At 39.3% G+C, this 27,742-nt stretch overlaps 1 protein-coding gene across 1 annotated transcript; it reads right to left on the bottom strand.

Annotated features, from left to right (window-relative positions):
• Window positions 1–21: 21 nt before the first annotated feature.
• Window positions 22–24,539, bottom strand: REC114 (REC114 meiotic recombination protein). Its single transcript, XM_010572234.1, has 6 exons — window positions 24,366–24,539; window positions 23,765–23,854; window positions 9,321–9,404; window positions 4,986–5,201; window positions 3,059–3,127; window positions 22–183 (listed from the first exon to the last, which is right to left on the bottom strand). The coding sequence occupies exons 1-6, from the start codon at window positions 24,537–24,539 to the stop codon at window positions 22–24; spliced, it is 795 nt and encodes a 264-aa protein (XP_010570536.1).
• Between the last annotated feature and the right edge of the window lie 3,203 nt (window positions 24,540–27,742).

The raw sequence follows: 27,742 nt of genomic DNA, 5'->3' as shown, positions 1-27,742 counted from the left end.
TAAGCTGGTGTTTGGTATTTCTCAACCTTCCACAAGTTTTTTCAATTCCTTCTCCACATCTTCCACAAAAGCTGGGAAATTCTGATCCATAAGGCATAAGCGAATGAAGGGCCTCAGCTCTTGTGCACGCCACGCCGAATGCTGATACACAAGGGGGAGCTCAGACTTCTTTTTCAGCACAGACTACGAAAGTAAAAAAAACAAAGGTGTTGCACTAGTCTTGGACATAAAAGGTAACATTACAGTGTTTTTGTAACAATGCAGCAACGTCAAAGTTTTCCTTTGGTATTTAATAAAGATGCATCTGCCTCATTATTAATGCTGTTCGAATACTTCCATCAGATAAGATTTCTGGAATCGTGTCTGTAAATTTTTTTCTCTGACACCTAGCTTCAATTCCAATGTAGCTTTTATGGAACTTTGAATTCCTCTGCAATTATTTAAATCAGAAATGCCAATTGCCTGGTAACATGGCTTCCTTGTCAATATCCATTCTGTGGAAGAGAAAAGGATCCTGTAGGAAGCATATGTATGGCCACTTGAATTGTGTCAGAATAACCAAATATGCAGTTCTAAGCTCTTAATTTAGCAAGATGTCTTTCAGAAGTTAATTATGGGGCTTTTAAAGAGTTAAAACATTCTTTTCATGCCCATTTAAGCCCTTCCCCCAGGTTTTTCCCTTGGTGGGTGAGCTGTGTGCATCATGTTGCTTTTTGGTGTAAAACTAGTGGCAGCAGAGCAGAAGATGCACAACATCATGTCCTGAGGTTGAGGAAGCCCTGACCGCCTCCCAGCGTACGTATGTGACGCTGCTGCTCTCGTCCATTAGGTACGCTAGAGAAATGCGCAAGTCTAATGGACCGGCAGGTTATTGGGCAATTCCACGCTGCTGTTCCTATGACAACAAGCTGAAAGCAGCTCAACTAAAACTTCATTGTGGCCGGCTGCCAGCTTTCCTGCTGGATGTAAGCCACGGTAAAGAAATAGTAACTTCACAGTTCAAAGGCCCTACTGCAGCCAGGGCTGCCGCTCGCTCTAAACCACATTGTTTGTAGTATGTGTTAATGACTGAGTGTTTGTACCAAAATGTTTCCATGTTCAGGCTGCAGCTGTTCTATAGACCTCACCCCCCACTCAGCCTTTAACTTTCTTTACCTGTCTGTGCTGAAGTCATTAAAACTGCAGCATCAGTTACGGATGCTTTGCATGGGAGAGCAGAAGCAAAGAAAATCACCAACACTTACTTTGTGGTGAGGTAAGTATGATGTCCAGAGGCAGCTGGTGATCAAGGTGGATGGTTCTGTTATTGGGGGGGAAATGCCTAATGCTAGTTAGTCTGTATCTGGCTTTAAAAAACTTCAGATGCCCTACTTTAGCCTCTTTTTTGACATGCTGATACGAGCAGCACAGGCTAAACCAAGCCTCTCTGTCTGGGAAAGGTGGCATTGCTGTTAACTTCAGTCAGGCATTAGCTTCTGCTGCTTGAACCTGAATCAGTGCAAGACAACTGGCAGATGGACCAGGCACACTGACAGCTGGGAGTGTAGCTGTGTTTGACTTGTGGGGAGCAAAAAAAAAAAAAAACCCAAAACCCCACACCTTAATATTTTTGCTAATCTCATTGTTGGTTCACGTTGCACTATTGCTTATTTCCTGGCGGAGGAAAAGATCTTTAAAGGTAATGTTAAGTATCTTTTTAAAAAAATCTGCAAGAGAGTGCTTAAAACCAATGCTTCTGCTAGCGTCCTGAAGTGGTGACAATGGAGAAATTTAGTTCCAGAGTACCAGCTGAAAGGGTGTTTCTAAAGTGGGGAAAAGAAGTTCAGCCCTGAGCAAGCTTTGCATGGCAAGCGTGTGGGCCAGGGCATGGGAGATCCTAGCTGGGTTAAGCTGACTAAGAAGTAGAGGGGCAAGTAGAGGAGGATGTGGGAAACTACTACATCAAGGAGTTGTCTTGTGCTGGGGAATTTGTTAGTAATTCAAGCGAGGGATGGATAAATATGTACGGCAAATGCAGGCCTCACTGGCAGAAAGCTTTGTTTGAAGCACGTATCATGCTCCCATCTTACACAGGGACCACAGAATAACAGTTTTTAGAAGCTAAGCTGTTTATAATGTTGGTTTTAACTTGCATTTCCTAGTACTACCTCTTAAAGCAGAGACTGGTCATGGAAAATACAGTTGCTGAAGGCAAACTGCCCCTTGTTTGGCTGCTCATGCTCATTGATGCACTCTCGCTGTGTTGTACAAGGACGCTAACAAAACTGTTGGGAACCAACCAGCAGCACACGTAATACAGCACTCACCACTGAGAGTATAGGGAACTCTGCTTTCTGAAAAGAGGTGTTTAAAAGGCTTTTTTGGGTTTAAGAGATGACAAGATTTGTAACAGGGAGGATAGGAATTATCCTTTGTACCACTGATGTGAAGAAACATTGACTTGATCATCCTGTGAATATGGAAAAAGGGTAAGGAAGACCCCTAGAAGCAACTGCACAGCAACAGAGATGGGCAAGAGTAGAGTTTTCTCCTCAGTCATCTGATTCTGCACTGTCCCAAATTCACAGTACACAAGCAACAATTAACTTCCAGTTACTTTTAAATATGGCTTTACCCTGGACATCACAGGGAAGCTGTCAGTTGCATTAGGGAATCTTTTGCTGTGGGTCAAGGAGGATTGATAGTTTCAGATTTAAGCTATGACGGCAGAAGTAATTTCTTCAGAGTCGAAAGAGTGACAAAGCCATTTATTTGGATGTGACCTCTGGGTATTGTTTGCTCTCAATGTGTGGTTTGTTCTTATGCAAATGAAGTAATTACACCATGAAATACCTGGCTTTGCAGCTTATTTCCTAGCTCCAGATCATTACACAAGATCCTGTGGTTTTGTTGGTATAGATGATGGCATCCTGATGTTCAGGGAAGTCATTTACCAGATGTTTACTGAATATGAGATAGCTTGCTTTCTCTCCATGCCCAAGAGATTAGTTATAGGATCTAAATAATAGATGTGTAGTTTGGGGTTGGGTTTTTTTTCTTTTGTTTTGGTTTTTTTTACCTGCGCTAGCTGTGTTAGAGATCTTCTTTCTCCAAGGCTTGTACAGGAATCTGATAGAGGCTCATCTGGCTACAAAATACCAAATGCAAATAAGGACTTGTTACCAAGCAGAGTGTGGGTATGTGCAAGAAGGGAAGTAGTTCCATTTTTAGAGATAACGGGAAGAGAATGTGCTCAGCTACCTTATGCAGTAAAAAGGCATCTTTTTATGGAACGTGAATGCACATCTGCTCAAGTCTTTAAAAATGAAAGACATGAAATAATGGGCCTGTAGTTAAACTGTCATGTCTAAACTCAGATAACTTTTAAACTACTTACTGGAAGTAACTAGAAAACGCTGTGTATGAGTGCTCCCTACGAGCATGCTTTTTTCCTTCCCATGGGTCACATCACTGAAAAGATGGTTTAAGCTGTCAATTCTATTTTCTGAGTGAAGTTTTCAGTTTAACTTCTGGAGCAAGAGCATTTTTAATACCAACAGTATGACTATTGGTGTTCAATAGCATTCTGCCATGAAATATTTTCTTTGCCTTTCATTCTTTAGCTTATGAGGAAATGAGCAAAGCCCAAAGTATAGGTAATCTGCTTAAAGAATAAACAATAAATCTTCAATATCAGCTGTTGAAGGTCTCCCATATGCCTTCCTGGAAATGGTGTAAGTTAAATTACCAATATATTCCCCCCCGCCCACTTTCTCTACCAAATATGATTCCACTGTCCAGTAGAGTAGGACCTTCCTAGATTATATCATGAAAATGATGTAGCTGAAAGCTTTGACATTGCTTTTTCAGGGCTCAGTCTTGGTCCTGATATTTTTATCACGTATCAAGAGCTTTACTGGCTAAGTTAGCTGCAGGGATGTTTTTTAGAGCTGGTAAATGTGATCCTCTGGATACCCAAGAGAGCATACGTTTAAGAATTAGTCACCCTCAGAAACAGTATCTGCCTTTGCCTTTTCCATTTACCTTAGGTCTTTGTTTTGGAGAGGGGAAACATTCTGTTCCTACCCTGAAATCGCTTTTAAATGTGTCAAGTGAAGCTCAAATTGGTAGAATTGCATATTTACAATTATTAACACTAAAACAGGAGTAGGTAAACCCAAAAGGGAGGACACAATCCATGGTTACTTAAACAGCTCTAATCCTTTTTCTTACCCTGTATAATTTATGTGAAAGTCTGCCAGGTTGTTCCCAGCAGTCTTAGCTGAAATCCACACTGATGAAATTCTGGACATGTTTTTTTGGTAACTATTCAGCTCTTGTCTTCTGCCCCGTTTTTGTTCATTTACCTCAGCAGAAACCATCTAAGTTTTCCATCAAACCATACCACCATCTGATTGGGAACTGGTAAATAACGCTTGGCTGTAGTGTTTGCTGCAGTTTCTTTTAATGGTTAGTAACTTCCTATGTTCGCCTGAGCCCTGCATAAATTGTTCTCTTGTTTCCAGGCTCCCTAGTTAAAGAGAAGTTCAAACCCCAGAGCAAAGCTTTTTTCCCCACCTATAAATCTCATTCCATATGCTTGCTAATATTCTTCCTATGATCACATGAAATGTATATATTAATTTTGGTTATTAGTGACCTCTTGGAGGCCAAAACGAAGGCATCTCACTGCTCTGAGGTACGTTACAATAAGCTTGAGGAGCTAGAACCACTTTTTTGAGCATTTTTCTGTTAACTTTCTTGAGGTACACCAAGAAATTGGGAAGATGGTAGCCAGCTTCAGCAGTTGACTTCCTGAATAGCTCTAGCCCTGTTCACTAACTAGGTTTCCCTGGGTGTAAACTGAATTTTGGGTTTCCCAAATTGTGTTTCATATAGATGGTCTCATAGTTGCAAAAAACTTTCTTCAGAAGTAAAGCTTGGCATTTACAGATCTAACACAAATAGCCGATTATTTTTCTGTCTGTACGTTCTTGCTTACTTACTGTATGTAGTACTGATGCATTTTGTTCAGTGTCCTTTGCTTGATTTTCACCATTAGCCAGCTGATTGAGACTGTGATAGAGCTTCTGGCTTTGTTCATCAGTTACTTGAACTGGTATGTACTCTGCAAGTTTCTGAACGCAAGTGCAGCAGTGTTCCAGCATCTGCTCTTTTGAATCTCCACCAAACTGAACACGAAACATGCGGCATTCATTCTGCTCAAAAACCAAAAAGAGAAATTAAATTAACTGTGAATCCCCTCAAACTATTTTGATTTAATTAAATTCCTATTTGTTAAAGTTAGGAAGAAGGCGATAAATTTTCAAATCACTGCACCAACTTAAAAACAAACAAGTTTTCCCTGCTGTATCTTCATTTTTTTTCCCAGCAGCTAAACCAGAAGACTATGATTCCCAGTTTGAAAATCAGTTCAAAACAACCCCAAGAAAATGGTAAGTGAGCAGGGCCATTTGTCAACTAATTAAAGGTCTAGCCAAGTGAACAAACCTTGCCATGATGACAGAGTTTTTACACGTATAGCAGGGAAATTAAGTTCTTATTGTTGCTGCAGGTAGTATCCTCTAAGGACATGCCAACTCTGAACAGTTACTTGTGACAAAAATTGAAATGACACTAAAGTAAGCAGAAGTTAACTTTGGAATCTAAACTAAAAGCTCTGGGAACTGAATGTTCCATTTAGGATTTTTGTTCCTGTCTGCATCAAACCCAGCCTTACCTACCTACCTCGTCTGCCTGTGTAAACATACAAATTCAGTTTGGCACTCCAACTGAATGCTGCTGTTCCTTGAATAGATGCTAACACAGTTGGATTAGGAGTGCAAGAAACTCAGATGCATTACTTCAAATAGTGAAATAATGCTAAAAATAAAACTGGATAGCTCTGACTCCCCAGTATATGTTGTCAGGCTGTACCATAGTAGATATTTTAAGTACATGAGGTCTAGCAAACTGCACTGAAAAAGGAGGACTGAAGAGTCTGTCAGGCATGATAAGCTTGCCCTAAGCTCGTTCAACTGGCATAAGGCAGATACTGAAGGCTCTTTTAGAAAGAGCCTTGTTTAGAAAGTGACTTAATGGGACTTTCAGTTTGATCTTGAAATTTCAAATTTAAAACCCAGTTGAAGTACTAGAAAAGTTTTCCTTAGACCGACCTAGCTTATTTGAGTCTTCATCTTTCTGGGATTTCAACATCAAAACCATTTTTTTAATGACTAGACACGCTGCTAGCCTGCTGATTCACAAATACAAGGATATCTTTAAAGATTTTTTTTGTCTCAAAGATGAGCCAGCTCTTATGACAGCCTGTATGTTTACATGCATGTTATTTTAAGATGCTTGTATTGCATAAAATGATTTTTAGAGCATTATAAGCATAAAAGCTTGTCTCAGCGCCTTTTAAAGGGAAAAATGTCAAAATAATTAAAACTATAGCACTCGCTTTACCAGTGCCCAGTTACATTTCCTCTAATTAACTAAGATGTCAGCTTAACTGGGTCAGCTTCACATAACTGAGAAATGATTTGTGGATATGCCAGACAGGTGACTTCTCATTAAAATGACAGAAAGGTAACTTGCATCTTAATTTGAATTCCTTTTGGACACTTTCAAAGAACACTTGTTTTAGTTATCCCTACAATCCCCAAATCAAGTTTCAGTCTGAGCTATTTGTATTGCCCTCTGCTTTTTCACAAGGACTGGTACATACTTAAGACTGCAGTTTATAAACAACAGTAGACTTTGTAAATTAAACATTTTTCCTTTATGAAAAGAGAGAGAGCGCTCAAATTCAGCTAAGATGATGTCAAGTTTTAGCATGAACTGAGTACTGGGCAGTAACATCTGAACCATACAAGAGCTGAAGTATTAGAGAACCTTGAGGTCACTTGGATCATCAAATTTGTACCTCTTCCCATGCTGGGACAGAGGGCCAAGCTCAATGAAAATAGTGTGAAGGAAAATGACTTCGTACAAGAATATTAAGAACATTTGTCTTGCTGCTGTTTACAGATAGTTTCATATAAAAATTGTTATGCATAGAGGCACATCAAAGACTATTGTGAGATAAGTGATAACTAGAGATGGAGCTGTATAAAGGGCAGTCACAGCCACACAGCTGTTGCTTTCAGCTAAGTTTAAGACAGAAATGTGCATCTGACAGGTATGGCTTCAGAATCAGACACTCGTGTGCTTCACAGAATAAAATTTCCACTAGTACAGCTGAGTTTCAGTAGTGATCCGCAACAGGTATCGTCTCTGTTTCTTGTTCCTTTGAGTATATTAACACTAAGCTTCTCAAAATACAGTTTAGAAACTCATTCTGCTAGCTAAGAGTCCACAGTGCCCTATTAAAATCAGATTTCTTAAGAAATGAGTAAGTTTCACTATAAATGCAATATTAATGACTTTCAAAAAACAAGTACAATATAAATCAGAAATAATAGTGTAATTTTTAGTTGCCCATGTTCCTTATTTGCCCTGTGCACTCATGTAGGAGCTGGTTTCTGAAAACCTAGCTTGCTTTCCTCTGCTTAAATGGCTTCTGCTTGACTCTTTCCTTAGGTCTAGCAGGGTTGAGATGTAACCCCTTACACGGTGTGGCTGGCTTCCTGAATTTAAGTATTTTTGAAGATTAGCATGGAAGTTATATACACTGACCGCATTTACAGAATCACTTCAGATACAATTTAGGGTATAAAGTAGAGAAACTGTACGATAGGACCACTGCAGTGCCACTAAATCCAGTTTGTCATATGAATTTAGGGTAAGTAAACATTTAAATGCACTAAATTAATTTAAGACTATGTTAATATTCCTCCTTTTCTTAACTGGCCCTCAGAGCTTTGTTCAAGCCTCAAAGTGATTGTGATGTTGATTTTGTGTTTCTTGTGAGATGCAGCAGAATCCCTTAACACTGCTGGGGAACTAGTTCTATTAACTGTAAAGGAAACTGATGATCTGATTCATCAGAACTAATTACTGCAACAGCTTGGTAGTCTTCTTCAGTGATATTCCACATTTTTAAGAATCTGACAAATAAAATCAGAGAGCAAAGGTGTTTTGGTTTCAGGCAAGCATAACCCATGAATTTAAAACTGTTGAAGATATTTATGCAGTTCCTAGTGCCACCATTAGGCTAGGCTTACTCTGAAACAAGATGAGTCCTTATATTTAAACAATGTTTATTAGGCCTCACATCTGTTTTCATCTTGCAATCAGCAAGGCATTCTCCCCTCTGCAAACTGTAGTGTTTGGTTTGCAACATCCTATAAAGAAATATTTATGTGTCTTTCATAAAAAAAAAAAAAATCAAATAAAAGATCAAAATACAACTAAACAGGAATTTTTAGAGTTTCCAGCTATTCTGGATACTGCCATTACCTGCAGCTACAATAACCCAATCTGTACCAGAGTTCCTGTCAGGGGAGAATGCTAGAACATCTCAATGCTTGAGATGTTCTTATGCCTTTATAGTTCTGTGAACGGGGCAAAGAGTTAAAATTGGTCTCTAGCAGCTACTGAACAAGGGGCTCATATTTTTCCAGAATTCCTGTTTCTAACTTAGAGATGAATTCTCTTGTCAAGTAGAGATAGTTAAACTAGAGGCAGCTGTTTCTGCTGAAAAAAAGCCTAGAAACTATCAGGGGAGAAGGGAGAGCTCTTCTCATTTTGAAACAGGTTTTGTTTCTGAAAAACCTGGTGAGTGCTCAGTGTAGATGAGTAAGAAACTTCTCAGAGTTCATCTAAGAACCAAGAAAACTGAGATATATACATAAGCTGGTAACAAGCAAGTGCCATTTAATTACTTAAAGGCTAATCAACCACTTTTCATGAGATCCCAAGATGAAGACCAGAAACCTAGGTCCTTTTCATTGCCTTGAATACCAAATGCCTGAATCACCAGCCTGCCAGTACTGTGCCAGGTGTCAGGGACCACAGAATGGCTAAATAATTGTTTAGATGCTTTGTTTGCCAAAGTGAAGTATGACTCATAGGTAGCATGCTTCTGTACATGTAAGAGAATCACTTCATCTTTTTAATTGTTAGCCATGGCAGATAAATTCTAAAATAAACACAGGTCTAGCTGTTTTAGTAGCTAACGCTCAGAAAGCAGTCTAAAAGACCTGAATAGTAGCAGTTACAAAAGACATTAAAGATGATTCAATCCATTTTTGTTTAATACCTAGAGTAAAAGCAAATCTTTTAATTTATGTAGAAAATTTACAGTATCTCAGAACTTCTGGTTTAATTTATCCAATATTAAGAAATCTTATACAGAACTGTTAGCTATTAGAAATATTAAAAGCAACTCAACTTACCTTTGACTGTGCACAAAGCAGCAGGCAGTTTGCTCTTCTTACTATCTTTAGCCACTTGTGGGAATCAATTAATGAAAAGCCTTCCTGAAATAAAGCAGAACACATACTGCTTGCATAGCAAACATGTAACACTCAGAAGCACACACTTAAGTTATGTGATGTAATCTAAACCCTAATGAAGATTAGTCATCTGCATATGTGGAACTTTTGTATCTGAACAATTGCCAATATGTAGTTTTTACCAAACTAGGCATTAAATCTAAATCTGTAGCTCCAGTAACAATACTATGTCAAGGTACGTTCTAATTTCCATATACATTTTACATTTATATTTGTGCATGTTACAAAAGTCTCCATGAAATGCATAATAAAACAGCTGCAACACTGAGAGCTTTAAATTCTTCTGCATCCCATGAAGTTGCCCGAGAGGGCAGCAGAGGGCAGGCAAACCTGAAAAATGGGACAGCAGTTGGTTTATCTAAGGCCCAGAGAGGCATTTTCTCCAGATGGAATTCAGGTAAACAAGAAGCAGCTTTGATAACTCGATAAAGATGTTTTTATACTCCAGTTGCATTAACTGCCAGTCTCTTCAAACAAGACAGACTGCTCAGCATTCTGGAAAAATACCACAGGAAGCTGAAAACATCATATAAATATTGCAAGGCACTGGACTGTCTCCCAGGGTGCTTTCCACAGACTGCCACATAGGCATTAGTTAGCAAGTCGGGGGGGAGGAGGGCAGGGAGGAAATTACCTACCTGTTTTATCTGAACTCATAATGCTTTCAATGGCCACGGCTTTTCACATAGGCTGCTTTTCGTAGGTGTCCTGAGGGTCAAGAACCACAAGTCATGTCCACCCTGGACCACCAGCAGTGTGGTTTTGCCAGAGTTACTATCCATCTTACACAGGTCCAGGCTGGAAAGCCATCTGCCATTCTATTTTGGTACAAGGAGTCACCTCAGTAAGACACTGCTCTTTTAATGTGCTGGCACTGGCTTTATAGTCTCATGCACCAGTTGCATGTAGATTTTTAACTGAACTTTTACAAGAGGAACATCTAGAAAGCATTGAAGAGTTGAACCAAAGGCAAACTGGATCACAGACACATAGCTGAGCAGATACATGCTATGACAGACTCCAGAATGGTGAGACAGCATGCAAGTATCATTACCAAAAGATTTGAGGTGAGAGGGAGACAAGAATTTCCCTCTACACTGTAAAAATGGATGCTGACAGCAGGTAAGATGGGCCAGTCACTTGCAGCATGTCTGTCTGCACTGAGCGCTCTCAAAAGGTCTCAAGGTCAGACTTGCTAAGGTGTGAAAGGCCTCAAGGTCAAAATAGGAAGACCTCACTTTGCAACTGATGGGAAGTACCAAGCTATCCTCTACTCTTACAGGAATTAGTAAAGGAATCTGGATATTAAGAGGGACAAACTGCAAATGATAGGCCTCGCAACAGAAAGGTAAGAAAAATATTTCTTTGAAAGGTAACAGAAAGGTATTTGGTAAGTCAGTGTTCTCCAGCCATACTACAAGGTGCAATTAGACTGCCAAAGCAGTGGAGCAGGAGGCCATGTCCAGCATGCTGAGAGCGCCCTCCTTCCACATGCAGACAAAATCCTCTCTGATGTCAAATATTAGGAAGTCTCTGAAGAAGGTCAGTTTGTCATGTCGTCTGAATGTATGCCTGACGCAGTAAAGGAAGCTTGTGAAATACCCTTACTCATCTGTACGCCTGGCATTTTAGCACCCCTGCCTTTGGGGTGTGCAGTTTTAGCCTCTCGATAGACCTGCCCAATGAGAGCTTGGTATGTGGACATTAAAGTTGGGGTGGGGTGGGGGAGAAAAAGATACTGAGCGGAATACCTGAGGAATGAGATGAGATTAGTAGGCTAAGAAAAGAGCGCAGCACTAGTAGAACACTTCTAGAATCATCAGTAGCACTTCACATGTCCTATTTGCATATGCACCGTAGAGTATGTTACTTTGAAATTTGGCTAAGGACATTCATGGCTGTGCAGTTTGGCCCCAAAATATTGTTTAATGCTGAAAATGGAAAAGTACCAGCAAGTTAAGCTAGCGATTGTGTACAGAAGAAAGTTATGTCAAAAGTCAAGAATTTCAGTCATGTCAACATCACAGAAATGGAGAGCAGCATCTGTGACAGCAAAAAATCAGCATTAATTGTGCATATGCATTGCAAAGAGGTTTTGGTACATGGCTGTACAAAATAAAAAAATGCAGATTTGTTTTGTGTACATGAGAAGTATTTTAGAGGTGACATGAAGTGGCATCCATCTATGATGCTTATCAGCCTGTGCTGTGTTCGTGCTGCCATAGTTGCCAGGAGGGATCTACTAAGGAAGCAAGCAAGGAAAACAGAATTGAAGTTAGAGGAGTAAGGTACAGCCAACAGCACATTCAAGAAGAGAAACAAGGGGCTGCAGAAAACATACATAGTGCAGAAGAGTTTGACTGGGGCAGGGAATAAGCTCTCAAGCCCAAACAGAGAGAAAGATGGGATATGTAGAACTGGAATATATAAAGCAGAAAAAAATATTTTAAACTGTCCCTTCCAGAAAGGGTATATTCTTGATGTTTATACAAATACCCTGAAAGTAAAGGTTCTCACTGTTTGGAATGCAGTAGACCAAGTGCATTTATATTTATTTTTGTGAAATGAACACAAACTAACATGAGATGACTTTCATCTCGGCACAAGGACTTATTTCTCTCATTTAAACCTATAAATGTTGAATATCTTTTAACTTAACTTATATCAAGGGTAATATCCATACCTTCTCAAAACACACAGGCCAGTTCAGAACTGCTCACTCTTGATAAGCAGCCAGGCTGAGTCCTGGACAACCAACCAGCCTAGGAAGTGATTTTGTGTTGGAGTATGACAGCTGCTTGTGCTTATACGCTTAGTGCTTCCTGCCATAGGCAATTTCTCCACTGCCACTTGGTCTTCCTCCGATTCCACTACCAAGCCCCAAAATGCTGTTAGTGAAGCAATTCTAATATCCCATTCTTTCACTAGGCCACTTTAACTTGTGGCCACTTGTGCTTACTCTATTCGTTTCAAATAGTTACTGTTTTTGATACACACCAACTGTGTTTATTTAAATATAGCTGTTCCCACATTAAGTCTTATTTTTATAGTGTTTTTCCTTTCACTGTAAGACATAAGTTGAACAAATGTTGTCTCCTTAAAATAATAACTGTCTTCAAAAAAAATCATAAAAGGCAGCCAATGTTTAACTTCCCTACCAATTATTTGGTGTTTCCCAGGTTGTCATCCTTTTATATGTCCTGTTTCTGAGGTAAAGCAAGCTGGAAAAAAACAGCATTTGGGATTTTTATTTATGTACTCCTAACATTCAACTCCAACCCCAGAATTTGATTAACTGAAATCTAATTTACTTCAAGTTTAATTAACTGAAGAACAAAGCACAAAGTATTTCCTTTCCTCTTGCACCTTTGGTTGATTGTTTATTGCCAAGCTGAAACAAATAACTAAGAACAGTTAAACCAAATAGAAGAACTCAGTGCAGTACTCAAGCAATACAACAGACCTGATTTGGCACAAGCAAGCTACCTGAAAAAGGAGGTGAATGTTTTAGATAAAACTTGGATCTGCAGAACTACTCAGACTGAACTCCATCGTTAAATTGTTTCATCAGTAACTGTCATTACAGTCTAAGCAGCACATAGCCCGATTTTGCACCATGTTAAGGTCTATTCTGTTCCTCATGGCTTTTTCCATGTTACCTCAATCCACACAGGCTGTATTTGAGGCTGCCTGAATTAAGACAAAATACAATTCTTCTTAACAATGACAATTCTCTCTTTTGTCAACAATGAAATAGTTATGAATCTGCATATGAAGTTAGGTGAACAAATTCAATGCAAGAAGAATGAAGACCACAATAAATCTGTCTCTTGTTCCATCACTCGAAGTCAGGAGGATCTTTGCCAACATCAGGAGCTAGGGTGGGGTAGATCCTGGAAACTGCATGGCAATATATAGAGATTATCTCTAGAAAGGCACAAATGGATTATAATGAATTGACTCTGAATCTGCTCTGGACATATGTACTGACAAAAAAAACCATAGTAGTCCCTCCAGATTGCTGCTGCCACCAGGTTGACAGAAATACAGAGAACAAAGCAGCTGTGGTCACTGTTCTCCTTGAGCAGGCAACATCCATAGCTGCTTTACATTCAGAGCTGGGTGTAGCTGAGCAGTATTGGGCATGAGCAAAGACAGATGGCAGTATAAGATTAATCAGCAATATAGACAAAAAGGCAGCCTAGAACTGGGCAGGAATGCAAGACCTCAAATGTTTACAATTTGAAGAGGTAAATTGCAGGACTTTTCTAAGTTTGATCATTAACCTTCAGTCATGCATATACTCATGTCATTCTCAGGATTGTACTTGTAAGAACACGGTATTAAAGGAAAACAGTTTCATACAGCTCTGACAGAAACCTAAGTCTCTCAGAGGGAGGACCCTGAGAGGAATTAAGCTGAAGCAGAAAACAAAGGAAGACATTTCCTAAATGTTTTGGAAGCAGGCAATATACGACCACCTTACATGAGGCAGAAAAGCTAATAATGCTGGTCCAGTCTTACACCCGTCTAGTCCATCATTAACTGGGAAATACTTTTGTTCTGATTTTACATTTCAGCATTCAAAAAGCTGCTGGATAATGAGGCCTGTGATCTATGTTGGAAGGTATTGCATGTTATTTATGAATATTTTTATTATTGTATCATCTAGAAACATTGTGGTGCTAAGCAACACAGGAACAGATTATCCATTTTAAGTTAGATTGTAAGGTCTTTAGGCAACCCTATCTTCACTAAAAATTAATATATATTTAAGAAATGTTTTTTGTGTCACAGTTCAGCTATGCTGGCTTGCATCAATTAGTTTGGATTCACTCATTCATGAGACAGATGTTTTCAAATGAAACTGAACTATGTGTAAACAATAGCTTAGGAAGAAAAACTTTCTTTTTGCTACAAACTTTACTCTGCCCTTAAATTACAACCAATTCTAAAATAGACAAACAAAAACCCAGAATGCCACACAAAGACACACATACTCCAGTTTTGGCTGCTACTTATAAAAGGCTCATGAAATGCAAATAAAACAGTTTGTGCTCAGAGTTCACAGTTCAGAATGAATGTATACATTGTATAATGTAATGGATTAAGGAGTCAGCTGGATATCCCACAAACTGGGAATGTGCGTTTGCAAGAAATGATGAGTTCAACATGAGATCAAAGGAATTTTAATGTATTAATTAATATCCCTGTGCATAGCTGCCAGAGTGGTCCTGTCTGAAAACAGAGGCAAGGTGACAGAAGAGAAAAGCTAAAGACCTCGGACAACATCCCGCTTGCACCATTCTGATTCAGGCTGGGCAGCACCCATGGTACACAATTCCCCAGAAAACAATCTTCTACTTGCAAAGGCTATGCTCAGTTTCCAGGGAGGCACCTGTGACAGTTCCTTAATCCATTCATTTCCCAAGGTAAGCTACCAAGACACAACTGGGCACCCAAACTAGCACAGTATCCCCTCACGGTGCCTTTGTAGGGTGAAAGAAGAGATTTGGGGAAAGCACTTTTCTGGGGAAGGGTAAGATGCTCTGCTGCTCTTAGCACCGCACCTGCAAGCTCGTGCAACATTGCACCAAACCAGTAGGGATGGCTTAAATAACCTGCCATTTTCCCCAGATGGGGAGAGGCACTGCCCTGTTACTGTGTCGTCCTATCCAGAGCTCCACATCATGGGTCTACTCACCACAGTGAGGATATAAGGTACAGCAAGAAAACTTTTCAGAAATAATACTATCTAGGTTTGAAGTGGGATTTGTTAAGTTACAAATACCAATATTTTTGACCTCTAATATTCTGGGTACTATTATTATTTAACATTCATACTGAGTAACACCTTGCTTATTCTTAGAAGTGACTAATTTGACAACAAAGGAATGGTAATGTTATTTTCAGGTATCTACACAATGTGGTTAATACATCTGGTAAAAGTCTGCAACAGAATAGAAATATTGTAGTTGAAAAGACTGTTATTAAGCATTATCTTATCTGAAAAAGCTTGTAAATTCTTTTCAGGTATTATACTGAACACTAGAGACAAACTGAGATGCTTTCAGAAAACTTAAGTAAAATTGGAAAATGTTTGCAAGGAAGTGTGTGCTTTAAACTTGATATATAGATTATAAATCAAATGCTTGCATAATATCTGAAAAATACCAATTTTTAACTCATTGCCTTCCCAAAAGAGAATGAGTTGCCATTTTATACTTTTTAAATTAGAAAACTGCTTGCTCTATAAAAATTTGAAAATTCTTCCTTTCATTAATGGCTGCAGAATAAAAATGTAATTCTAAAGTCAGAAGTTGTGAAAATTAAACTTTGAGCATAATTCCAATCAAATCTTCATTATTACCTTGCAACACACCTAGAAGTAGAAATTTTCCTTACTTTTATCTTTTTCTGAGACCAAAATAAGGCCAAATACATTAGTTTTTATTCCTGCAGTATGAGTTGTCTTGAAAACTAAGTTGAGAGTAGGAGTGTCAACAAAACAACAACAAAAAAAATCCCCAAACATGACAACTTGTAGAGTGGGGGAAGCAGAAATTTGTCCCTGTAAAAATTTCCAAGCTACATGTCAGTATCCAAATGTGTCATGTATAGCATCGTTGAAAAGATGAGAGCACAGCAGAAATCCTGTGCTTCACAGGCTGTATGTAACTTAGATCTTAGTGTAAGCATTAGCTCTCTCAAACAGATCTGCAGAATATAGAATAGGAAGTGGAAGGAGGTGAGAGGCCAAAAAATACTGCAACCAAGGCAGACAGACAGCAAGATAACTGGAATAAGGAATAAAAGGATGTTAGGCTCTGCATTATTTTTTTGCATGCAATTTTTTTTAAACCCCAATCTCTTAGAAGCCAGATCTTAAATCTCACTATTAAGTTTGATTGTGGAAAAGAACACATCAGGGTTGAACTCATTAAACAAGAGTGCTCTGTCGCTACAGAGGCAGGAAGGCTAAATGAAGTAGCAAATACAGGACACACACAGCCACCCTTGAGACAACCATGCCCAGGGGACCCACATCTGATGAATGTCTTTTGCCAAAGTGCAAAGTGTTGGGTGCAGGAGCACATGCTGCCAGGCATCAGCTTTCTAGAAAGTGTTCCCCCAGATGGGTACAAACTACAGTCCCTTGAAGGAGTGAATAGCCCCTAACTCAGGACAAACCTCGATATTTCATAGTGAGAACCTGGAATATCTTTTTTCCCCAAACTACACTTTAGAACAGTGACACTTGACCAGGGACCTAGAGAAGTGAACTGGATGCTCATGGGTTTAGCTGGCTAAAGCTCTTCAGGACATCCCATTAGTAAGTCAAGTTAAGCAATTTCTTCTTTAATTCCTGATACAAAATATATACTTCCGTAGATCAATACCATACGTTAAACTCTAACTTTAGGGTAAATACATTTCATTAATAGATGCCACTACTCTTTAAAAACTATTCTAATAGTTGGGTTTAGAAGAATTGGGGCAAGAGAAAGGTAAAGATCAGAACTCCTTAAAACTCTTTACTGCTGCCAATCATAATCATTATACAACAGGAATGTATCATTATATCAAGCATAAATGGGGAAGCTAATGCAGAAAGATACTTGGCTCGTCCAAAACAATCATGTCAACAGCACCTGTTGAAATAGACAAACTAGAATTGAAATTTTTGAACTACGATTGTGGTACTGCATAAGTCAATAAAGCTAAGTAGATTCCTTCTACTCTTTAAAATAGCAATCACAGGACCTTTAATAAAAAAACAACCTTCCGCTAGCTTTGCAATGTACTATCACTAAGCAGCATTAGCAACCTGCTCACTTCTCTAGGTTTCCATCAGATGTCCTCATTTATTGCACAGGGACCTTCATCTACCCAGGGCACTGCTGTGAATATAATCTCAAAAATTTGGTGCATAACTTTCAGGCACTGCTAAGAGAGCATCAAGAACATCAGAATGGCTGCTGAATGCTTGCCTAATTAATGAGTTAGAATCTACTGTATCCTAAGCACTGTTAGCTTATTAGAAGTCATGAGGGGACCAGGAGGGCACTGATGACATTTAGTCTACACTTTAAAAGATCGGGTCACAAATCAATTACTCTGGATTAATTTTATCCTTTTAAATAAATCCTCTTCACAATTTCAATTTGTTTAATTTGTAGGATATTAAGAATTCTAGCACCAGAATCAATTGCGTTGAATAAAACACCAAAATAAAGTTTTCATGATATGCCGATTTGAAGGAGGGAAAGGAAGTAAGAGTTGTGGTAAACAGAACATGGTGTATCTTGAGAGTATAGCCAGAAATTGAGAGATGCTGTTGAGATATTCCTGTTAAGATTCCATTATCTACAGTATGTAAGAATGAGATTTTTCTACGGTAAAATACACAGTCTGTTAGGCAACACTGCAGCAAAAATAGGTCCTAAAAGTGTTATGTAATTTAATTCCAAATTAAGAGCTTTGGTTTAAAAAAAAAAAAAACAAAACCAAAAACAAAACCCAAAAACAAACCATATCAAAACACCCTTTGAATTGCATTACACATCAGGGATTTTTATGTTCCATGCTCTGAAGTTCCATTTACCCTCCTCTTCATTCCATTTGGCTGATCACAAGAAGTAGATTGTATTTTTAAAGGAAAGCAGTTGTTAAAATAGTTTCAAATATGTCACTGGCAGCGTCATTAAAGAATGTCTGAAGTGATCCTGAACATACACCCATTACCCAAAAGTTTATCCATTAAAATAAATAATTTGTTCTCTTTGAGCAGCTGATGGAAACACTGAACATGTCCACAATTACTTGGTACAGTAGCGTGGAAGTACTTTAATGACCAGTTCTGGAGCATTCTCAGATACTGTAATCAATTATTTCAAATCTACAGCACCTCACCACATAGCAGCATATGCAGCACAAGGTATTTACTAATCTGCCTGGTTTAGAAGCCTGGAGACTTGGTGCATACATTGTAGCATTCTTTTTAGCAAGAAAATAGTATTTCAGCTTCCAGTAGTAAAGAGACTACTAAAAGGGAATTAATGAAATATTCTACTATTTTATTGCTCACAAAAATAATTCTGTAGTCTTCTGTATGTATTAAAAAATGGTTGTTAGGATATGTGACTATTTTATTACTATTTTATAAATGTTGTTTTTGGAAATGGATCATAGAAGAGGCAGAGTCTCACTTGGCTCTAAATAGCTACAATTCTTTAAGAAAAAGAAAAGGTTTCTTAACACTCCTGCTTTAAGAAAATAAAAAGGACTAAGAGAATACATAAATACATCCATTGTAGAGAAAATACTTTGATATCAAGTCAGGAACACTTGAATATTCTTCCTAGAATGGTGGTGTGGTTTAACCACAGCCAGCAACTGAGCACCACGCAGCTGCTCACTCACTCCCCCCCCTCCCCTCCCCGGCAGTGGGATGGGGAGAAAATTGGGGGGCAAAAAAAAAAAAAAAAGTAAAACTTGTGGGTTGAGATAAGAACGGTTTAATCAAATATAAAAAAAAGAAACTAATAATGATAGTGATAACACTAATAAAGTGACAGCAGTAATGATAAAAGGATTGGAATATACAAATGATGCACAGTGCAATTGCTCACCACCCACCAATCGATGCCCAGTTAGTCCCTGAGTGGCGATCCCCCTGCCCCCACTCTTCCCAGTTCCTATACTAGATGTGACGTCCCATGGTATGGAATACACCGTTGGCCAGTTTGGGTCAGCTGCCCTGGCTGTGTCCTGTGCCAACTTCTTGTGCCCCTCCAGCTTTCTTGCTGGCTGGGCACAAGAGGCTGAAAAATTCTTGACTTTAGACTAAACACTACTTAGCAACAACTGAAAACATCAGTGTTATCAACAGTCTTCTCATAGTGAACTCAAAACATAGCACTGTACCAGCTACTAGGAAGACAATTAACTCTATCCCAGCTGAAACCAGGACAAATGGATCATGTTAATCCAACTGCCAATGAAATAAAGATTTCCATTTCTACACCACCTCCATTTTGTGCAAATGGAGTTGTAGTGAAAGTTGTATGTAGATGAAAGGTAGACACCAAAGAGGATTCACTAAGTAAATAATTTACATAAAAGCTATCTCCTCTTGTTTTCGCACTGACAGGAGAGTACATTACAGAAAATAGTTTATGTACTTTAGTATTTCATAAACGATTACTTGACATGAAAGAAGTTTGATGAAAGAATCACTAAGCAACAGAACAAAATATGTCTTCATCCAAAAAAGGTATTTGTAGGGCCCATGCTCACCAAGAGAGCAAACACTGGGAGCTATCGCTAGCATGTTGGGCAACTGAGATTAGTTTAGCGGAAAACTAACTATGACGCTGATCAGCACTGAGTTCAGGAAAGCATTAGTTCAGTTAACATCACAGTTTACTGCAGAAGAATGAACAAAGAAAAGTTCTATGTGAAATACAAAACAGCTGAAGTCTGGAAGTTCACACTTTTCAGTATGTGATGATTTTTTTTGCTTGACTTTGTAATAGCATCCATCCATAGTATTATCAGCATAACACAGAGCTTGCTGGCAGCTAAAAAGGTTCATTTTGACTTTTGTAAAACGTCAGAGAGCATCTGTTTTTCAGTGGTGTGTACTTTTATCGTCCTAAAGAAAACAGAAGGTACAAACGAAGATAGTTTGCATCTATTAATGCACTGTTTTTACTATGTTGCTTGCCAATTTTAAACTAGAAGAGATAAGAATGTATCATACTACCGTATTGCCCATTTTAAAAGCATCCAATTAATAAGTTTTCTTTGTTACAGATGTTGGGTGAAAACTTTCTTTTTTTAAAACTCTTACTTAGGATGGTCCATGTTAAGATTCTTGGGGTGGGGCAAGAGTTCCTGCTCTACCATTACTGCTGCAGTTAAAAAAAAAAAAAAAAAAATAGTTAGGAACATTCACCACCAAATGTATTCTTGAATTTAATGAGCTGTTCAGTTCATTCTTGGATTATTGTTAGAGGGGAAAAAAAATCCCTTTATTATTCATCCATGGAAATTTTACAAAAATATAATATAGTTATTCAAGTTGTGAAGGAAATGATGTCCCCATGACACAGATCTTGTACATCACTGTGTTCCTACACAGAGGTACAAGGTACAAAGCTACAATAATTGTTATCCAGTTCCCTCAAAACCAGGAGCTTGTAGTACATCAAAAGGTCTGAAAAGTAGGGATTAGAATATAGATCAAAAGACTAGACATCAACAACTTAAAGGGTACAGTTACTACATAGCAAGAAACAGTTCTGTTTTAGTGCATCAGAGGGAATTTCAATGCAAGTGAGTAAGGCAGCACGTACATGTCGGAGAACACCTTGGCAATAAAAAGGAAATATTCAGTAGCCCAGGCCAGCAAATAGAAATGAGTGTACACAGTAAAACCACGAGCTGAATAATTCCAACAATTCTATCAAACTTGATACATTCCCTCTGGAGCAGAAACTTGTGCATTATCCTCTGTGACAAAATGTCCATTATAATGGACCCACAGTGAGAGGATTTGGTCTGTGACAGATTCAAAAGAACTGTATGTACCTAGTTGTGCAAAGCCTGTTTAAATATTGTGACAGGTTTCTGACAGCTCCTGAGAGCTGGAAACTAGAGGGAGATAGAACCAGTGAGATTAACCATTTCTACAGTCTGATTATTTCTACAGCAATAACATAGACTGCACAGTATTGCAACTTTTTTGTTGCAATCTCAATAAGGAGTTTGCAAAATTTCAGCAGTGGCCTGTGCAGTTCTGGCTAGCTTGAATCTACTGCATTGTAAGCTGTTATTGGCTACTGGCCAACAGCATCACTGCCTGTGCTGTCGTCTTCATCACAACCCCTGTGCATCATCTTTCTCTTTGATGATACTGGCTGCTTTACTAAAGAGATTCCACTGACTGTTCTTCAAAGACTGAAAAGACACCTGTAGATTTAGATTGTCCAGGAAGAAGAATTTTATCACTGCATATCCATCTTGCATAGTGTTGGGAAAAGGGACACGTTTCTGAGAGGGCATATGCCTAAGGAACAAGCCTAAGCAGTAAAACTAAGCCAGATGTGCTGGACCAAATCCCTTGTAAACAGGAAACCTAACATAGTTCTGAAGATGCCTGCCCAGCTTCAGAACTAGTGGATTGGCTTTTTCCTAGGTTTTTCAGCAAGAAAAGTGTGTTTAAGAGGAACGGTGGCAAGACTGCAACTGCCTTGAGAAATATAAATAGGTATAGGGCATATTGTACCAGTGCATTTCACACTAGTTTAGTTCTGTATGCACAGAATACACCTGCAGCATGATCCCAATTACATGTGCTCACAGAAATGCACCCAAAGGAATTGACAGTCGGGTTTTAAAATGCATATGTCACCAGTTCTGTATAACTTCTCTAACACTTAATAAAATTTTGTCAGTGTTGCCCTTAAGGTTGGTATAGAAGCATTGCCAAAAGAAATGCTTTTAAAAAAAACAACACAAAAACAACTTTTTTTTTTTCCAACTCTCGGTATTATATTTTGGTCACATTTACCAAGCATGTCTGTTCCACCTCTATTCTCCACTATTCTTAGGCTGTGGTTGTTATTGCAGTATCTTGGCGTCTCTTAGAAGCTGAAACAGACCTGATAGAGCTCAGAAATTCCTCATCTGGCACTTCAAGCAAGGCAGCTAACTGAAAGCTTCACTAGCCACTAAACCTAAGAGCTGCAAGAAAGTGCTTTTCTCAGCCAAGTCTTTTTATAAACTTTTTTTTATATACTTCCTGCACTCATCACTTACGACGGCACACTTTTATCTGCCCATTGTTACTTGCCAGATTCAGCCTTTGCCAGACACAGTATTTGAAGGGCTACAGCTTTTGTCTGTGCCGCCTTTGCTCTTTAGTTAGTTATTAAAACTTACTTTCAGTTAGCCTTTATATGGTTATTTCAAGGACATTCTACAGAGTGACGTAAGTCTACTAGTTACTAAACAGTTACAGCTGTCTGATCAGGGTACTGAAAACAGGACCAGCCCCAGGAGAGGTGCATTCTGCACTGATTCATTCCAAGCAGAATTTGGCAAGAGGTGGCAGCAAGTCTCGTTTCAGTTGCGTTTCTTTTAACTATCTGGACTTTCAATTACTCCATCCCTTATTCAACACAACTGCTAAAATACTTGCCATGTTCCATTTTTACCTTGTCGAAGAACATTCAACTTGTTCTCACTAAATATGTGAGCCAAATACCATGTCTTATATGAGGGGTATCCAGACTGACAGCTCTCTGTTAGCTCTATCATTGTCTATTCAATATTCTTAACACACTCACAGGCCAAAAAAACTCAAGGGCATCCTTGGTTCTCCCCAATACTTACAGGATATTTCCGTAAGTTTAAGACCTTTTAAGAGGCACAGTAAAAAGTAATTTATAAGCTTATACATATTTAAAGCTACAACATACTCTTTTACACATTCTGTATTTTTTTAAAAAAGTCTTATCTTTTTTTAAAGTTATTATTAAAGTTTTTAAAGTTATTATTAAGTTATCTTAATACTGCAGCATCTTCCAGTGGTTTGTAATAGCTTTCTAATACACTTATCAGCCAATTCCTACTTGTTACCATCACCGAGTATTGGTGATATGCACTGAACAGACCTGATTCTACTTTCCAGCACAGGCCTTCTCTGTCATGAGTATCAAACCAACTCCTTCTAGATGGAGTGTTTCTTTTAACCTCTTCAGTGTCACTGTGAAATCTTTACAGTTTAGTAGCTAGTCATGCTTAAGTAAGTAGAGGCTACAAGAATATCAGTTGACACAACTTTGAAGTTGGTATTTTCTCTCCATGAATGCAAGTTGTATGTTAGATCACATTACCCAACATAGAAAAAACCATACCCTTCGATAAACCAAATTATCAAAACCAAAATATTAACACATCATTGGCAAGAAACTAGCTGGATCATATCGCAAATCTTAACAGAGTATTTTCTCTGTTTTCTTAGGCAGAAGAATCATAAAAAAAAAGTGTATCTTTCAACATCAGCAGCACTTAGTCTTACATCTTAATCTAGATTTTTAGAGCCACAGAAGAAACACTGTTCCTCAGTATGAAATAATGCATTCAGTATTATTCTGATACATGGAGAGAGAAAGCGGCACATGAGAATTTCCATGAGCAAAATAAAATTGGCAGCTTCCTTTCAGCAGGAGAGAACATGAAGCTGACAAGGGAAACAAAGTTACTACTGATGCTAACATGAGAGGAAAAGTGTTCTTCATACCTGAGAAACTTACCAGTACTGTTCGCCCTTGGGAAATAAAGAAATGGCCAGATACCACAATGGTAAGGATAAGATGGCCTGATTCTTCATTTGACTCAAAAACCTTTAAAAAGATAGAAAAAAAATAAAAATCTAGCCCTGTAAGCACAGAACCTACATTTTCCATTTCTAGTGCAAAATAAAAGGTTTCAAAAGTTGGTGCTAGAAGTCAGGTGTCTAATTTACCTCTCAGTAATGCAACTTGCCCTACACTCTCACAGACAAGAGGCACATTTAAGAATTTTTTACTAATTGTAAGTCTCATACAGATTTAACTACTTTAAACAACTACCTGGACTCTTCCAACTTGATCTATAGTTCCTAATACTACAGGTCACTGCTGAAGGAAGGAATAAAAAAAAGCGGACCACAAACTATCATATCACTGATGTGTTACGTTAATAATTCATGAAGCAAAATCTCTCCCGATTTCTGCATTAGCTCTGGACTTGCAAAAAGATACCTGCAAAGGCCTCACTTATTACTGCTTGCTACACAGCTGCCTCCTAGACCCCAATGGAGGCAGTTACAGCAAAACCAAGCAGCCAGCACCCCCCCCCCGCCTCGCCCGTCACCTTCCAAGAGGAGGTGTTTTGCCCTTCGTCGTCGCCGTCCGTCGGGGGTAGGAAGCGGCCGTAGCGTTTCAGGGGCCACGTTGTGGCGCTGCCGAGGAGGGAGGTGTCGCCAGTGCCTCCCGGCACAGAGGCCTGCCCCAGCTCGGAGCTGCGACCTTCGCCAGCCACCGCCATCCCTGCACCGAGGGGACGGCGCTACACAGAAGGGAGAAGCATCGCGCCGGCGGCTGGCGAGCAGGAGTTGGGCGGGAAGCGGGAGCCAATAGGAGGGAAGAGAGAGCTCGTGGGGGGGAATTGTTCGCCAATCAGCTGGAGGCAGAGAAACGAGAGCCAATGAGGTAGCGCGCTGGGGCGGGCGGTGGTCTTTCTCTAGGGATCGGTCGCACGAGCTGCGGTGCCGTCACTCCGCTCTCCTCAGGGGTGCTTCGTCCCGTCCCGTCCTCATCCCCTTCCCTTTCGACGGTGCTACTTCTCCGAGGGGAGCGCGGCTACTGGCCTCCCCCTTCTCCTAACAGCCTCCGGGTGTACCGATGGGGCTGGACCGCCCGGCGGTGCCAAGGGAGAGAGAAGGGCGGACCCCGGGGCACGCGCGGCCGCCATTTTGCGGGGGGTGAGGGAGCGCCATTAGGGCTGCGCTGCGAGAAGGAGGCGACGGTGTAGCCGGCCGTGGTCCGTTGCTGCGCGAGGTGAAATGCCTGTGGAAGCCGGCCACGATGTCAGCATGTGTCCTTCCTCAGGTGAAATACGTCGAAGTCACTGTAAAAAAGCTGTCCTAAACTCTAAATTGCCTTTTCATTTCTTGGTGCAAGGTGCTGTGCTTGGCTTCACAGAACTTAAACAGTGCTTTTGTGGTATCTGAGGTGGGATCTGTGTTAAAAAGCAGCTCTCTTTTCAGTGTGTGTTGCATGTTAGCCAGCCCAGGTTTGTACAGGTGGATTAATAAAATTGCCCTTGTCTCCCTTCCCATTTTGCTTCCACTCTGCTATTAGGTTGCTCCTAGAATTATGTAACACTACACTTTCTCTAGAAAAAGAGTGATGGTGAAATGACTCATAATAAGACTGCACTTAGGTATTCCATTTATAGTACATATCTTGGCCCATTAAGAATAAAAACATGCATTAGCCAGTCAAGGTCATTGAGAGGGCATGGAAGAGCCTGTTACCATTCAGGAAGATGTGCATGAGAGTCTACTGACCTGAACAGACTTAGGGATGCCAGTCACCAATAGCCGCTGTTAAACCATCTGCATGCTTGAGGGTACTATGCTTTAATCCCAGTTCTGAGCATTGCCTACTGCCAGCAGCATATACTTGACCAAGATGAAGCTTGGCTAAATAGTCATACTTCTTAAATTAAGCAGAACAAGGAAGTTTATGCCAGTTGGGGGGTGGGGGTTACCTTTATGGTTTGCACTTACGATGCTGGCTTGGCTGATATGAAGAAGATTAAAATGGAATGAGTAACTACTTTCTGGTCTGAAATAAAGCCTTCAGGTACAAGGTTAACCTATTACTTAAACTGTGATGGCTTAATCTGTTAGAAAATATTAGATTGACATTTATGTCATGTGGCCATTGTGTTTTTCATCTGATGTTACACCCCAAGAGCCAGATTAACATCCAAGGAACTATTTCCATAACAAAAAATTTTACAGTGTTTTCAAAAGGAGGGTGTTTATCTGAACATTTTGCAGATAGGGAAACACAGGCAGAAAGGCATTAAATGACTTGACAAGGTCATCCAGAAATATTAGTAATGAAACAGGGAATGCAGTGTGGGCCTCCTAGCTGCCAGTTGCCTTCTCTAATCACTGCTTCCCCAGAAGGATTTATCAAATTGTGCTTGTCAAACATTCAGAACTGGCCTGTAGACTTGGGAGTTTCTTGGAAACTACAGAAGGAGCTAAATATTATTGTCAGAGAAAGATAGTATGAGTACATATATTGAATCTATTTTCCCCTAATTCAGCTGAAGTTCTGTGGAAAACAGTTTGTTTGCAGCATCTTCTAGTGCCTAGTTTCCAAGAGTGATTTCTGGCAGATGTGCTATAGGCTTCTGCTGGAGGAAAACAAAAGCTCAGTCTTTTACCAAAACAAAAATTTCAAAATGTGGTTTCAAAAGAGACAGAAGTAAACCAAGAGCATCAGAGAGTCCCATCAAATCCTTTCATAATATTGTATTATTGAAATCACACATGAAAAGAAGGAGTTATTAGGGTAACATAAAGCCAGTCACAGTGTGTAAAAGGCTATACAAATTCTTTCCTTCACACCTCAGTAGCGTATATAGTAACTGCAGTTTATTTAGACCTGAAGCTCAGCCAGCGCAACTCGGCCACGACTGGGCAGTATCTCATGCTGCTCTCGTCTAGATGTACCAATCACCACCATGTTTACTTTGGATGCTGAACTTTAAGCATGATTCTAGCACCCTTTAATTTTTTTGATCATAGGTTTTTGCTTGACTAGGGTCTACTAGTTTGCTTTTAGGTTTTGCACATGAATACATTATGCTTTTACATGTGTGTTAAGTAAGGTTTGAACCAGGAGAAATGAGCATTGTGTTAAGACTGATACACAAGCTCTTGCTGATTCTGATTTCTTTGGGGAATTGCATGATTAGTTCTGTATTCAGAGAGAAGACATGTAGGAAGATGGTTAAAATGTTTTTTTGTAAAAGGCTACAGTGCTTGCCAATTTTTTTAAATTACAGAATGTAGAAGGAAGAGACTGGTAGGTGAGCCTGACAGATTAAAATGTGTTGCATCAGAGATCAGATAGGAAATCCCATGTAAGTGCCGCAGGTTTATCATTGTGGTGTGGTTTGTATTTGCTTGAGACTTCACAGACTGCAGTGCTAAAAGTTAATTCTCTCACTGCAAAAGTACATAGTACTGTTAGTAAGTTAAACTCTGCCAGAAGCAGAGATCTGTGCAGAAAGAGTGGTATGTATAACAGTTGATTTTGATACTAGGCATTTTGCTGAGCCATCTACTCATTACTGATTTTTAATAATAACAGTGGTGGTAACAGCAACAATGAAATCATATTACCATAACTTCATTGTCAAGTGTGAGTGTAGATTTGCCACAAGTGCAAAGGGTGGACTGGAATAACTTAGACAAATTGGACAAATAATGTATTAGCAAAATAGAGGCTACCAGATGAATGAAATGGATAAAATAAGCAATAAAAGGTACATTTTAGAAATTCTGGAGGTTTCCCTGTGGTACTGACAGCTTACCATCTGCTTCTACCCAGCTATGTTAAAGGGATAAATGGGATTACTCACAGTGGCATAAATAACAGTCTAGTGAAAATGTTCTATTCAGAATACTTGATTTATTGCTTTGATTTTTATAATAAACGGCATTA

Source organism: Haliaeetus leucocephalus, unplaced genomic scaffold, assembly GCF_000737465.1.
Source record: "Haliaeetus leucocephalus isolate CR32 unplaced genomic scaffold, Haliaeetus_leucocephalus-4.0 Scaffold339, whole genome shotgun sequence".
Lineage (NCBI taxonomy): Eukaryota > Metazoa > Chordata > Aves > Accipitriformes > Accipitridae > Haliaeetus > Haliaeetus leucocephalus.
The sequence above is the reverse complement of the archived record's forward strand: the minus strand, read 5'-3'. Positions and strand labels throughout refer to the sequence as shown.